Source organism: Macaca fascicularis, chromosome 15 (assembly GCF_037993035.2).
Source record: "Macaca fascicularis isolate 582-1 chromosome 15, T2T-MFA8v1.1".
Lineage (NCBI taxonomy): Eukaryota > Metazoa > Chordata > Mammalia > Primates > Cercopithecidae > Macaca > Macaca fascicularis.
The window spans coordinates 13,660,849-13,673,467 of record NC_088389.1 but is presented as its reverse complement, the minus strand read 5'-3'; the positions used below and the strand labels follow the sequence as shown (position 1 = coordinate 13,673,467).

Here is a 12,619-nt window from a genome sequence, read left to right as displayed (position 1 = left end):
GAGCTGAGATCGAGCCACTGCACTCCAGCCTGGGTGACAGGCTCCGTCTCAAAAAAAAAAAAAAAAAAAAAAGATTTATCAGCAGTGTGTGGAGCACAGAATAATAAGTTTCTCGCGGTGTGCTTCCACGTGGTTAAGGCCAAGGCCACGCACTCATTACCGTCCCCCTGTCTGCACCTCCCTCATTTTGGGAAACAGCACAGACCCTGTGGTCACACTGACTGGCGTGTGAATCTGACTTCCCCATTTCCCAGCCCTGGGGCCTGGGTAGGTGACGGAGCCTCAGCTTCCTCCCTGGTAAATGGGGATGAGAGCAGCACCCTCCTCTTGGCTTGGCCGTCAGGGTTCCATGCACTGAGGATTGCGCTGTGCTTGGTGTGTGTCGTGTACGCAGCCAGCGATCCCCAAGCATGGCTGGGCTGTGCTCGTCCGCACTGTGGTCGGCGCTTGCCCTCTCTGGAAACCCGGGGTCGAGTAGGAGGTCTCCGTGGCCTTTTTCTTGTGGTCTCACGGGCTTCCTTGAGAGATGGTCCAGGGAAGGGATTCTGGCCCAAACCGTCCCCTCCCCAAGAGACCCACTAAAATTCCTCCTTCTGAGCCATGTCCAGCCCCTGCCGGGTCTCCCAGGGTCCAATGTGGGCTGTTCCAGGGGCAGTTTAAATGCCCTCCCAAGAGAGACCCCAGAGAACTGCATGAGGCTCTCAGCCTTGTCGATTACTCACACTGATGGAGGTTAATAGCATTAACCATGACGTGTGTGGAGTTACGGGGTACTTCCAGTTGGTCAAGCACAGAGCTGTCACCCCAGTGCCTTGGAGGAAGCCAGGTAATTACCCACCATCCCCAGGTGAAGAAACATGCCCAGAGAGGTGGCCCACAGCCCAAGGCTACCCTTCCCTGAGTGCCGAGGTCTGTCTGGTGTTGGCTGCTTGTAGGCCCTGAACCACATTGCCTCCCTCCTGATCTAACCTTGGAAGGGCTCTTGGGACCGGCCCTGGTCTGGGCTTGTCCAGAGCCCTCTCCTGGGAGGCTCTGCACCCTCAGCCACCTCTCTCTGCTCACAGAATGCCGATGGGAAGCTGACCCTGCAGGAGTTCCAGGAGGGGTCCAAGGCAGACCCGTCCATAGTGCAGGCGCTGTCCCTCTATGACGGGCTGGTATAGTCCCGGGCCGGAGCTGGGTGAGTACGGACTTGGGGCCTGGGGTGGGTCTGGGATGGGTCAGGGGTGAAAAGCCAGCAGCAGGACACCTAGGTTTGGCAGGTAATTACCTGGGTCTCTGGGGGTGTTGGGGCAACCCAGTGAGGACATAGCTGGGAGGAGGAGGCTGGAAGGGGGGCCTTCAAATTGGTCAGAGCTCCAATGTTTGGATCATCTTTTTTTTTTTTTTTTTGAGACAGAGTCTCGCTCTGTCGCCCAGGCTGGAGTGCAGTGGCGTGATCTCGGCTCACTGCAAGCTCCGCCTCCCTGGTTCACGCCATTCTCCTGCCTCAGCCTCCCGAGTAGCTGGGACTACAGGCACCCGCCACCATGCCCGGCTAATTTTTTTGTATTTTTAATGGAGATGGGGTTTCACCATGGTCTCGATCTCCTGACCTCGTGATCCGCCCGCCTCGGCCTCCCAAAATGCTGGGATTACAGGTGTGAGCCACCGCGCCTGGCCTGGATCATTTTTATAGACCCAGATCAGCCTGTGAGTTTGCTTGAACAGAATTTTTCTGGGTGGGCCAGGCACGGTGACTCACGCCTGTAATCCCAGCACTTTGGGAGGCTGAAGCAGGTGGATGACCAGGTCAGGAGTTCAAGACCAGCCTGACTAACATGGTGAAACCCTATCTCTACTAAAAATACAAAAATCAGCCGGGCGTGGTGGTGCACACCTGTAATCTCAGCTACTTGGGAGGCTGAGGCAGGAGAATCGCTTGAACCCAGGAGGTGGAGGTTGTAGTGAGCCAAGATTGTGCCACTGCACTCCAGTCTGGGTGACAGAGTGAGACTCCATCTCAAAAAAAAAAAAAAAAAAAAAAGAAGCCAGGCACGGTGGCTCACGCCTGTAATCCCAGCACTTTGGGAAGCCAAGATGGGTGGATCACGAGGTCAGGAGATCAAGACCATCCTGGCTAACATGGTGAAACCCCATCTCTACTAAAAAATACAAAAAAACTAGCCGGGCGAGGTGACGGGTGCCTGTAGTCCCAGCTACTCGGGAGGCTGAGGCAGGAGAATGCCGTAAACCCAGGAGGCAGAGCTTGCAGTGAGCTGAGATCCGGCCACTGCACTCCAGCCTGGGCGACAGAGCGAGACTCCGTCTCAAAAAAAAAAAAAAAAGAAAAAGAAAATAAGTGTCCTGGGTGGAAGACACTTTGAATCAGTTCCCAACCAGGGCCAAGGGCCTGGGAGAGCAATTTCTTATCCCTCTCTGAGCAGCCAGTCGAAGACCTAAGCTCCTAGCTGTCACAGAATGATAGCACACCTGGCAGAGGACCCTGTTGCTGGTAGAGAGCTGTCTCCCTTCTTGCCTTCTCCTCCCCTCTCCCCTCTTTTCCTGCGTATTGTTTGTGGAGTGTTCAATGTTGTCTGCAGAGAGTGGGTGTGAATAACGTCCAAGGTCTTGTCCAGAGATCAACGTTCTTGTCCACGTCCTGGTGAGCCAGTGGATGCCTGCTGTTGGTATATATGTTAGGGTAGAATTGCGGGGACATAGGGTGTGTGTAATATTTAGCTTTGGTAGTTACTAGCCAACAGTTTCCAAAGTGGTTGTGCTGTTTTACAGTCCCACTAGTAGTGTATGAGAGTTCCAGTTGCTCCACATCCTCCCCAACATTGGGTATTTTCTGTCTTTTCAAATTTTAGCCATTTTTGTGAGTATGGACTAATAACTTGTTCTAAGTTTACTTTGCATTTCTCTGATGAGCAGTGACATTGAATGCCTTATTATAAGTGTATCACCCGTTTTAATGTGCTCATTTGTGACGTGCTAGGTTAGTTATCCGTTGCTACATATGACATTATCACAAACAGCAGCTTAAGAACAAACAGGAATTTGGCACAGTTAAGCTGGGTGCCTCTGGCTCAAGGACTCTCAGGAGTATGCAACTCACCTGTCATTAGAGTTTGCCTGGGTCTATCCTGGATTTAGCAGCACAAGTTCCACGTTCTAGGAAACTCCTCAGTCCTGGGAAAATTGGGATACTTGTCAGCCATTGGCCAGGGCAGTGGTCTCATCTGAAGGTTTGGCTGGCAGCGACCTGCTTCCAAGATCACTCATGTGGTTTGGTAGCCTTGTTCCCTTGCCATGTAGACATCTGCACAGGGCTGCCTCACAATATGGCTGCCAGCTTCCCTCAGAGCTTTCCAAGAGAGAAAAAGGGAAAGAGCCAGGATAAAAGCCACTATCTTTTTATAGCATAATCTTGGAAGTGACATCCATCACTTTTTCTTTTTGTTTCTTTCTTTTTTTTTCCCTGCGACCAGGTCTCACTCTGTCACCCAGTCACCAGGTCATGGCTCACTGCAGCCTCGACCTCCCAGACTCAAACGAGCCTCCCATCTTAGCCCTCAGCTTTCCAAGTAGCTGGGACTACAGGCATTTGCCACCATGTCTGGCTAATTTTTTAAAAATGTGGTGTTTTTTTGTTTTTTTTTTTTTGTAGTGTAGAGCTAGAGTCTCACCGCGTTGCTCAGGCTGGTCTTGAACTCTTGACCTCAAGTGATCCTCCTACCTCGGCCTCCCAAAGTGCTGAGATTACATGTGTGAGCCACTGCACCCACCCATAGATTGGTTTTTGAGTGCTAAATCACCTTGCATTCTTAGAATAAACTCCACTTTGCCATGATGTGTTATCTTTTTATGTATCATAAAATTTGATTTGTTGGCATTTTGTTTAGGAGGTCTACACTGTTTTTTTTGTTTCTTTTTTTTTTTTTTTTTTTTTTTTTGAGATAGAGTCTCGCTCTGTCGCCCAGGCTGGAGTGCAGTGGTGCGATCTTGGCTCACTGCAAGCTCCGCCTCCCGGGTTCACGCCATTCTCCTGCCTCAGCCTCCTGAGTAGCTGGGACTACAGGCGCCCACCACCGCGCCCGGCTAATTTTTTGTATTTTTAGTAGAGACAGGGTTTCACCGTGGTCTCGATCTCCTGACCTTGTGATCCGCCCGCCTCGGCCTCCCAAAGTGCTGGGATTACAGGCGTGAGCCACCGCGCCCGGCTTTTTTGTTTCTTTTTCTTTTTTTTTTTTTGAGACAGGGTCTCACTCCATCACCCAGGCTGGAGTGCAGTGATGGGATCTCGGCTCAGTGCAGCCTCTGCCTCCTGGGTTCAATCAATTCTCCCTCAGCTTCCCAAGTAGCTGGGACTATAGGCGCCTGCCACCACAACGCCTGGCTACTTTTTGTATTTTTAGTAAAGATGGGGTCATCAAGTTGGCCAGGCTGGTCTTGAACTCCTGACCTTAGGTGATCCACCCACCTCAGCCTCCCAAAGTGCTGGAACTACAGGCATGAGCCACCATGCCTGGCCAGGCCTACACTGTTTTGAAGCGTCTATTATTATTATTATTTTTTTTCACAAGAAATCCTTTTTCACTGAAGAGACATTAGAAAATATGCTTTATGAGAAAACCTCAATTAAAAAGTTTATTTTCAAAAAATACCTTATATATGACTCAGATATAATCACAGTGAGCATTTTAGTGTCCAGAGTGATTTTAAAATAATTGAACACTTACAAAACTTCACACGCAGTAAACTGAGTCACACAGAAATATATAATTAAAGCCAATTTATAAACGAACTATCACTGTTATTAATATTTCTTTCTTTTTTTTTTTTTCCAAGATGGAGTCTCCCAGGCTGGAGTGCAGTGGCGTGATCTCAGCTCACTGCAACCTCTGTCTCCTGGGTTCAAACAATTCTTGTGCCTCAGCCTCCCAAGTAGCTGGGATTACAGGTGCTCGCCACCACGCCTGGCACATTTTTGTACTTTTAGTAGAGATGGGGTTTCACCATGTTGGACAGGCTGGTCTCGAACTCCTGACCTGGTGATCCACCCGCCTTGGCCTCTCAAAGTCCTGGGATTACAGGCATGGGCCACTGTGCCCGGCCAATATTTCCATCATATAAATGCTTGACATGTACCTTGACACATCCCATGGTAAATGCTGATCCATTGTCTAATTTTTCACAGTCCCCTTTTGCAAATTACCACGTCATGTTATTTCCATGACAAGCTTGTCAAAGTGACAAGAGCCTTCCCATGATGTGATCCCCCTTTCTATTAGCTCTGCTGGGAAATGGCCTTCTTTCTTCTATAGGGCTGTTCCTTGTGCCTACGCTGTAGTAATTATATCCAATTTGTGTTCTATCATTTTAATGATTTATTTGCCTCCTCAGGTTCCTGATAGCTCATAGTTCCTAGATCACTTGCAGTTATGTAAGTCATTGACTTATTCAGAAACTGAGATGAGGTTTATTTCCACATCATTAAATGTTGAGCCATCATTTTTCATAGCTGTGTAATGCTCCATCACATGGCTGGGCCATAATTTAACCAGTTCCACCATGTTGGACACTCAGGTTGTTGGGAATTTGGGGAAGATATTAAAAAATTATCTATTATGGGCCAGGCACAGTGGCTCATGCCTGTAACCCCAGCACTTTAGGAGGCTGAGGCAAATGGATCACTTGAGGTTAGGAGTTCAAGACCAGCCTGGGCAACATGGTGAAACCCCATCTCCACAAAAAATATAAAAATCAGCCAGATGTGGTGGTGGGCACCTGTAATCCCAGCTATTTGGGAGGCTGAGGCAGGAGAATTGTTTGAACCTGGGAGGCAGAGGTTGCAGTGAGCCAAAATCATTCCACTGCACTCCAGCCTGGGCGACAGAGTAAGACTCTGTCTGAAAAACAAAACAAAACAAATTATCTATTATGGAAACATTCATACACAGTGGTAGAGAGAATAGTGTAATGCTGGCCAGGTGCAAGTGGTCACTTACACCTATAATCCCCGTGCTTTGGGAGGTCAAAGTGGGAGGATTGCTTTAGGCCAGAAGTTCGAGTCCAGCCTAGGCAACACAGAGAGACTGTCTCTACAAAAAGTATAAAAATTAGCCAGGTGTGGTGGCACATGCCTGTAGTCCCAGCTACTCAGGAAGCTTGAGCCCAGGAGTTAAAGGCTACAGTGAACTAGGATTGTACCATTACACTCCTGCCTAGGTGACAGTGTGAGAATTTATCTCTTTAAAAAAAAAAAAAAAGTGTAATGTTTTGTACCCATCACTCAGCTTCCGAATCCCCAGTTCCCTGCCAATCTTGTACCATCTGTGCCCTCCCCCTCCCACCCCCACTCCTGTTATTTTGAAGCAAATTCAAGACATCTTCATACTTAATCCATTTCAAAGTGTATTTCTAAAAGATAAAGATTCTTTAAAAAATTCATAAAGCAAAAAATCGATAATTCCTTAATATCCTCTGATCTCTAGTTGCTATTCTAGTTTTCTGTTATCTCACCCTTTTTTTTTTTTTTAAACTGAAATCAGACTCAGAATAAAGTCTACCCATTGCAATTGGTTGATAGGTCTCTTAAATTTATTTAGGCTATGTGCAATGGCTGACACCTGTAATCTCAGCACTTTGGGAGGTCGAGGCATGTGGATCACTTGAGCCCAAGAGTTCAAGACCAGCCTCGGCAACATGGTGAAACCCTGTCTCTACCAAAAGTACAAAAATGAGCTGGGTGTGGTGGCACATGCCTGTAGTCCCACTTACTCAGGGGTGCTGAGGCAGCAGGATTGCTTGAACCGGGGAGATTGAGGCTGCAGTAAGCTGAGATTGTACCATTGCACTCCAGCCTGGGTGACAAAGTGAGATTTTATCTCAGAAAAAAGCCTTTTAAAGTTTGTTTATTATTTATTTATTTATTTATTTATTTTGAGATGGAGTCTCACTCTTGCTGCCCAGGCTGGAGTGAATGGTGTGATCTCGGCTCACAGCAACCTCTGCCTCCCAGATTCAAGCGATTCTCCCGCCTCAGCCTCCTGAGTAGCTGGGACTACAAGCACGCACCACCACGCCCAACTAATTTTTGTATTTTTAGTAGACACGGGGTTTCACCATGTTGGCCAGGCTAGTCTCGAACTCTTGAACTCAGGTGATCTGCCTACCTTGGCTTCCCAAAGGGTTGGGATTACAGGCGTGAGCCACCTCACCTGGCCTGAGTATCGATTTTGGGTTCTTTGGGTATATACCTAGGAGTGGAGCTGCTGGGTCATATGGTTAACTCTATGTGTAACTTTTTGAGGAACCACCAAACTGAGCTCCAAAGTAGTGACAGCGTTTTGCATTCCCACCAGCAATGGACAGAGGTTCAAGTTTCCCCACATCCTTGCCAACACTTGTTATTTTCCATGAAAAAAAAAAAAGGATAGCCATCCTAGTGGGTGTGAAGTGGTTGCCTTACTGTGGTTTTTGTTGTTGTTGTGTTGTTGTTTTTGTTTTTTGAGACAGGGTCCCACTCTGTCTCCCAGGCTGGAGTACAGTGATGCAATCTTGGCTCACTGCAACCTCCGCCTCCCAGGTTCAAGTCATTCTCCTGCCTGAGCCTCCCACGCAGCTGGAATTACAGATGCGTGCCACTATACCCGGCTAATTTTTGTATTTTTGGTAGAGACCGGGTTTCACTGTGTTGGCCAGGCTGGTCCTCAACTCCTGGCCTCAAGCGATCCTCCTGCCTTGGCCTCTCAAAGTGCTGGATTTACAGGTTTGAGCCACTGCTCCTGGCTCTCCTTGTGGTTTTGATGTGTGTTTCCCTAATGACTAGGGATGTTGGACATCTTTTCATGTGTTTATCAACTGTTCTATGCGTTGTTTTTAATGGCTTGTAAACTGTTTTATCCTATGGGTATGTCCTAATGTATTCTACCACTCCCCTGATACTGGACACTTAGATTGTTTTTTCTGCTTCCATTTTTGTTTACTGTTTTCTGCTATTACAGATAATGCAGTGGTAAACATTTATTTATTAAGGATAAATATAGAGTGGGCACAGTGCCTCACGCCTGTAATCCCAGCACTTTGGGAAGCTGAGGCAGGTGGATCATGAGGTCAGGAGTTCGAGACCAGCCTGGCCAAGATGGTGAAACCCTGTCTCTACTAAAAAATACAGAAAAAAAAAAAAATTAGCCAGGCATGGTGGCAGGCGCCTGTAATCCCAGCTACTTGGAAGGCTGAGGCAGGGGAATCACTTGAACCCGGGAGGCAGAGTTTGTAGTGAGCCGAGATTGTGCCACTGCACTCCAGCCTGGGTGACAGAGCGAGACTCCAACTCAAAAAAAAAAAAAAAAGAAGAAGAACCCAATGGGTGCCTCAGATGTTATGCACATTTTTAGGACTTCTGACATAGAATGCCACCTTGCCCTCTATCGACCTTCCTGCCAGCTCTGTGTGCCTATCCTCTGTGGCCAGACCTTAACTCGTATCCCCTGTGGCTGGATCTTAACCCATCTTGCCTCCTTGTGCCTTCCAGATGCCTGGGAACCACTCAACTCCTTCTGTGCCATGAGGCCACCTCAGCCCCGATACCAACCCCGTGCGTCCACCCAGCCTTCTTCCGTGTCCACACACAGCCGGCTGCCCTTGACCCGGGAGGCGCCGGCTCTCCTCTCCCCTGTCCTGCACCCATCCCCCGCCTGAAGCCACCGGCTCCAATTGCCAGCAACCTCTGCTTGTCCGGAAAACGACAACACGAAACGGAAAAGGCTACAGCCCTCTGCAAAACCAAGGACTTGGCTGCCTCGCAGGCAGCCTCTCCGTTCCTCCTGCTCTCTTGCGTGTGTGCTTTTGTTTTTTATTTCGAACAGACGTTTTAAAAGAAAAAAAACAACTACCTTCTGTCGTAGAAGACACAGACTGACAGATGGGGCGAAGGCCTGGGGACCTCAGAGAACTCTGCCTTGCCCTCGTCCCTCGTCCTTCGGCAGCCGGAGAGGCTGTAGGTGGGCTGAGGGTGTCTGGGGGTTCTGCCTGGTCAACGTTATTTGTCGTCCCATCTTTTAGCAGCAAAACCACCTCTGTGGGTAGGATGATTAATTATGAGGATGATGATTTTTTTGTGATAACAGTATTGTGCTTTTTGTGGGGAAAGTGAGGTTTTTTTTTTATATATATACATATATAATTGATATCTTTTATTTATTGGTTGTTAACTGTTGCTGCTGCCTGGTGTGTCCTCAGCTCCCCAGGGCTGCAGGCCCACCGTTTACATGTGCACGCCCTGACCCACCTGCCCACGCTGACTTGGGAGGATGGTGGCCTGCAGCGGCCAAGAAGAAGCCAAAAAAAATTTTTTTTTTTCAGATACTGTGTTTGATTTTTGGAGAGGGGAGAGGTGGAAATTCCTAAATGGCTAATGCACTGTTCCCTCCAGCCCGAATGCCTCCTGCCGAACCCCTTTGCCTCCGTCCCCCCATCCCTGTTCTCCTCTGGGTCCATAACACTTTTTCCGAGGATGAACAGGGGACATCTTTAGGTTTTTCAACTCTTGCTTTGGTGTTTGCTGCAGCATGGAAAACAGAGCGCCTAAGGCTGGGAGCCAGAAGAAGGGGCATTGGGTACCCAGGCAGAGTCGGGAGAGGTGGTCTTCGAAGTTAAGTTAGCAGAAATAAAGGGGACGCCCGCCTACCTGGGCTGGGGAGGGATTTGAAGATAGTTCATGACTCTCTCCTGCTCTGCCTTCCCGCCTTCCTATCTGCTTTTTCCAGTAAACTGCATGGCGTCCTTCCCTGGCCCTCTCTTGGCTCAAAGGCTGGGAGGGAGGAAAGGAGAGAAGAGTTCTAGGCAATCCCATCAAGGTAGTCCCTACTCCTGGGGCTGTGGCCCACACGTCTTCACGGAGGCTTCCAGCTCTGCCTGCCACTGAGGCAGGCGCGTTCCCAGGACCATCACCAGGAATGTGAGGCCACCCTGGGTCAGAGGTAGGAGCCCGAGGTCCAGCCTTTGCTCTTTGATTGTGGGCAGCCTCCTGCCCTCTCTGGGTCTCAGTTGCCCCATCTGCAGAGCGAGGAGGCCTGGGCTGGTTGGTCTTGAAGGCCCTTTTCCACGCTGACATGGTGTAATTCTAGGCCTGGGGTTCAGTTTCCCGTGGCTGGTGATTGTGTGGTTAAGTTTGCTCGACCCCAACAGCCTCAGGGACTGTCTGAGTCACAGCGTAGCCCCTATTGCATGGCTACTGGTGTGTGGGGTCTGTTCCAACAGATGAATGTGTCATATGGCACACCTTGTCCCTTCCCGCAGCATTTCCTGGTCCACCCCCACCCCCCCGCCGGCCCTTGAGCTCCCTTTGGGCCCAGAAGGAGTCCTTGCCCAGGGAAGGCTTGAGGTGAGAAGCAGCTTCTCAGACTGTCAGGGCCAGGCCTGGGTCTAGAATTCTTGCTGCTGCTTTGCAAAGTCAACAGCCTATCATCCCATGTTTTAGAGGGGACACTTTGGTCCTCGGTTCCCACCCTCAGCAAGCAGGTCTCCAGCCCGAGGAAGGCCTCTGCTGGAGCGACATTGCTATGTGGGGCTGCGTGGCTGTTCCCCTTGGCTGGAGCATTCAGCCAACCCCAGCATCACCCCTGAGGCATTTATTGGCAGCCCTCTAGGGCTGCATGCTGGCTCGACCGTAACCCCCCTCCCCCACCAACATCCTGCAGGGATGGGGTCAGTGCTTCCACCTTCACAGGCCACTTTGAAGGGTGGATTCTTTGAGGCCCCTGCCGGTCGGCTCCCTGCTCAGCCACTGGCCTGGGCTACCTGGGACTCAGCACCAATGGCTGAAGTTTCTCAGCCAGGCTCTGACCTGGGGTCTGGGGCAGGGGATGAACATGGTGATTCGGGGCTGAGAGGATGAAGGAGGACTTTCCCAGGTCAAATTACTTTTCTTTGGCCTCTGCCTGAGGCTTGATTTGCCTCTCTGGTCCAATGGGACTGACACTGTTGTACAGCTTGGCCTGTGGCTGAGGGTGTCTGGGGTTAAGCATGTGGACCCCTTCGGTGTGTCCGGCCTTCCTCCATCATCCTGCCCTTTGGCCTTTTGGTTTGAAGCCACAAGTGTGGCTTCTGACCTTAGCAGACGGTATCCTTGCCGACCGCAGCCCAGCGTGCTGGTGGGTCCCCACCCCGAGCCAGCCCAGAACTGCCGGAAGGGCCACCCTTCCCGGCCCTGGCAGGGTGCTGGACACTGGCCATTTTCACTGGAGGTTGCCCGGCAGGGACCGATCTCTGCCCCTTCCTCTCCCCAGGCCTCTAGCTGCAGTGATGCTGCAGAATCCTAAGCCAGGTGCCTCCTGAGCAGCCCGTGTGCCTCTCCACAGCGGCGTTTGCCACCCAATGCGGCTCCCTTCAGATGCTCTGATGCAGAGGGCACGCCCGTAGTCCCTCTGCAGAGCCTCACACTGGGGCCAGGGCAGGCACCAGCCCCAGGCAGCCAGTCGACCACGGCCTGGCGTCTTCCTCGTAGCGTCTGTTCCTCACTTTGTGTTGATGCTGACTTAGAAGAATGTTCCGATTTTCCATGATCTAAGCAGGCCACGTTTAAAATAACATCAAGGCAAGCGTACGTGTCATCCTCTGTACTGACATCTCTTCCCCTGAAATGCTTTTCAATTTGACAGCCCATTTCCTAGACAAGTGCACCTGGGGTTTCAGGAACTTTGTCTCTTTTGGGAGGGGGTTGGTGGGGAGGTCAGGATGCCTGGGATCCCTTCCTGGAGAGTCAGCTTCTCTCTGGAAAAAGCCTCCATTGCCCACCCGCCAGGCAGAAAGTCACCGTGTCCCCAGCGCGGTTTCAGCGTTTGATTTTAAGAGATCTAGGAAGCGCGGCGCGCCCCCTGGTGCTGGTAAGCCGCCAACGCACCTGGGGCTGCAACCCTACTGGACGGGTGGTCCGGAGGGAGGCTGGAGTGGGGAGGTGAGGAGGGAGCTGTGAGTCCTCAGAGGCCGTGGGCCACCATATTTCTGGCAGCGTTTCCCAGACACCCCTCTGCTAGGCCATCCCTGGATAGCAAGTGAATTAACTTAAGGGCACTGTGATGGGAAGCCTTGCCCCCCCTCTTTTTTTTTTTTTTTTAATATCTGCGGAATAAACCCAATGGTTAATTTTTGAATGAATAAAAGGCTTTTGTTGAATAAACAGCTGGTCCCATCTTCTGTCTTGGCATCTTAGCATCCAGGCTCAGGCTCTGCCCCTTCTCCAGGATGGTGTAGCCCTGGGTCGTCCTCCCCAGCCTGCACAGTCCCCCGTTGTCCCTGTTTCTGCAGTGGTCCCCGGCCCGAGGGAGGCCCACCTCACTCCCAGCCTGACTCAGTGGCCGGCTTCCTCCGGGACTTTGCACAAGTCACTTCTGCTCATTGGGTCTCAGTTTCCCCATCCCTTGGATGGGAGCAAGAGTTTCTGCGGGGCCTGCCTCACAGGGGCCTGGTGAGACCCAAATGTGAGTGTCATCATCAAAGCCCGTCGAAAAGGCAGAGGCTCGTGCCCAGGGGTAGCGGTTTGGACTGCTGCTGCCTCCCACCCGGAGCCTGCCACTTGGGAGAGAAATTGGTGTAATGCTTGCAAAAACAAACAAAAGGCAGTGTTTCTGGC

General features: G+C 50.7%; 1 protein-coding gene across 2 annotated transcripts in view; it reads left to right on the top strand.

The window, feature by feature from the left end:
- NCS1 (neuronal calcium sensor 1) overlaps positions 1–12,166 on the top strand; it is a 66,640-nt gene extending 54,474 nt beyond the window's left edge. For both annotated transcript variants that reach the window (XM_015436328.3, XM_045373937.2), the window contains exons 7-8: positions 1,065–1,180; positions 8,522–12,166. In XM_015436328.3, the coding sequence (XP_015291814.1) occupies positions 1,065–1,163 (99 nt within the window). In that variant the 3' untranslated portion in view covers positions 1,164–1,180; positions 8,522–12,166. The remainder of the gene's footprint in view (positions 1–1,064; positions 1,181–8,521) is intronic.
- Positions 12,167–12,619: the final 453 nt, after the last annotated feature.